This window comes from Phaethon lepturus, unplaced genomic scaffold (assembly GCF_000687285.1).
Source record: "Phaethon lepturus isolate BGI_N335 unplaced genomic scaffold, ASM68728v1 scaffold45188, whole genome shotgun sequence".
Classification (NCBI taxonomy): Eukaryota; Metazoa; Chordata; class Aves; order Phaethontiformes; family Phaethontidae; genus Phaethon; species Phaethon lepturus.
Window position 1 is genome coordinate 1 of NW_010559124.1, and position 1,568 is coordinate 1,568.

A 1,568-nucleotide genomic window follows, 5' to 3' on the forward strand; every position below is an offset into this window, starting at 1 on the left:
GGGCCCCTGCGCCGCAGCCAGGCATCGTAGAGGGCCGGCCAGCGCACGTTCAGCTTGAAGATGCAGATGAGCTGGAAGGAGCGAGTTGCCACGCACGAGAGGAAGACGGTGAAGCCGATGGCAAAAAGGGGGAGCCGCAGCAGGCACGCATGCCGAGTGGGCTCCCCGAAGTAGCAGAAGATGCTGCTGCAGGCGCAGGCTAGAGCACCCAGCATGAGGAAGCACATCTTCCCGCCTGCAGACTTGACCACCGGCGTGGAACCACTGGCGTGGAGGCATTCATCATGAAGAGGATGGCCAGCCCTGCCATGAGCAGCATGAGGAGGATGGTGGGGGTCAGCAGCGCGCAGGAGATGGGCTCAAACCAGGACAGAAACTCAATGGTGCGGTTGAAGCAAGCTTCGCTTCTCGCCGGGGCCCACTCATCTATCCCGCAGGGCTGGCAGCTGTAGAGGTCTACAGAGGACATGAGCCCAGGTGGTGACAGAGGTACCTCGTGCACCACAGACCCTGGTAAGAGATCTGCCGTGGTGGAGCACCCTGCCCTTGCAGCCCCCCGGCCCTCTGCAAGAGCTGCCCACACCCCATGTCCTGCTCTTTCCCCTTGGGTGCTTCGAAGCCTTGAGGAGCAGAGTCCCCCAAAAGTCCCCACAGTGGTCTTCCCAAAAGTCCATTGCATGGGTTGAGAGTCACAAGGTCCACAGGAATTCAGCAGGGTGAGCTGAGGCTCAGGGGCACGTGGGCTGTGGCTGGGAAGGGGCTTATGTGTCCAGCAGTAACCTGAGTAGGCTCTGCAGCAGCCCCCATTCCACAGGCTGGGGTATGGGACAAGTACTGCTTTGGGGCTCCTTGCTTCCATTGGTACCCAGAGCTGGCCATTTCTGCCCCACTCAGCCCAAGCGCTGGCCAAGGCTGCCAAGTAGCCAGCTGCTAGCAAGGGGTTTGTCATTGTGGCTGGTGGCTCTGGGACAGGAGATTCCTGCCACCTGTCCCAGGGAGGGGACATTTCCATATGCCAGCTGCTGGTGACCATGTGGTGTGGAAGCCCCGAGTGCCATCTGGCAACCACCAGGCCAAATTTCCCTCCCGGCTGATGCAGTACAGGAAGCAGCTGTCAGGCCGGACGTCCCTTGTCCCCTGGCTGTGGGAGAAGGGGCTCTGCCTGTGCTATCTCCGCTGGCTGCTTGGCTGCTTGGGCCCACCTGTGGGCAGCGCTCTCCGGAAAGCGCAGGGCATGGGCTTTGCATACCAACGAGTAAGCAAATGGGGGAGTCAGACCAACTGTGTTCAGGTGAGCTCAGAGGTTTTTACTCATCACAGGGAGGAAGAGAGAGCAGGAGGGAAGAGGCTGTGGGAACAGCGAGACAGAAGCAAGGAACTGACAGGAGGAGGAGGCGGCAGGGTGTGGGCAGGGGAGCCAAGCGATAAGGAAGGCAAGGGAGCCGCCCCCCAGGGCATACTGACCTGATCTGTTCAGGAAGGTTCCTGAGGGACAGGCCACGCAACTGAAGCAGCATCTGTGGTGGCTCCGCTGCAGCCGCTTCTCCCCTCGGTGACAGGCCTTTGGG

At 61.0% G+C, this 1,568-nt stretch overlaps 1 protein-coding gene across 1 annotated transcript in view; it reads right to left on the reverse strand.

Moving 5' to 3' along the window:
• Positions 1-10: 10 nt before the first annotated feature.
• Positions 11-1,568, reverse strand: part of LOC104625606 (taste receptor type 1 member 1-like) — a gene marked incomplete at both ends in the record, with an annotated part of 4,031 nt that continues 2,473 nt past the window's right edge. Inside the window, 3 exon segments of the mRNA XM_010293274.1 lie at positions 11-260; positions 263-456; positions 1,465-1,561. Of these exon segments, the coding sequence (XP_010291576.1) occupies positions 11-260; positions 263-456; positions 1,465-1,561 (541 nt within the window).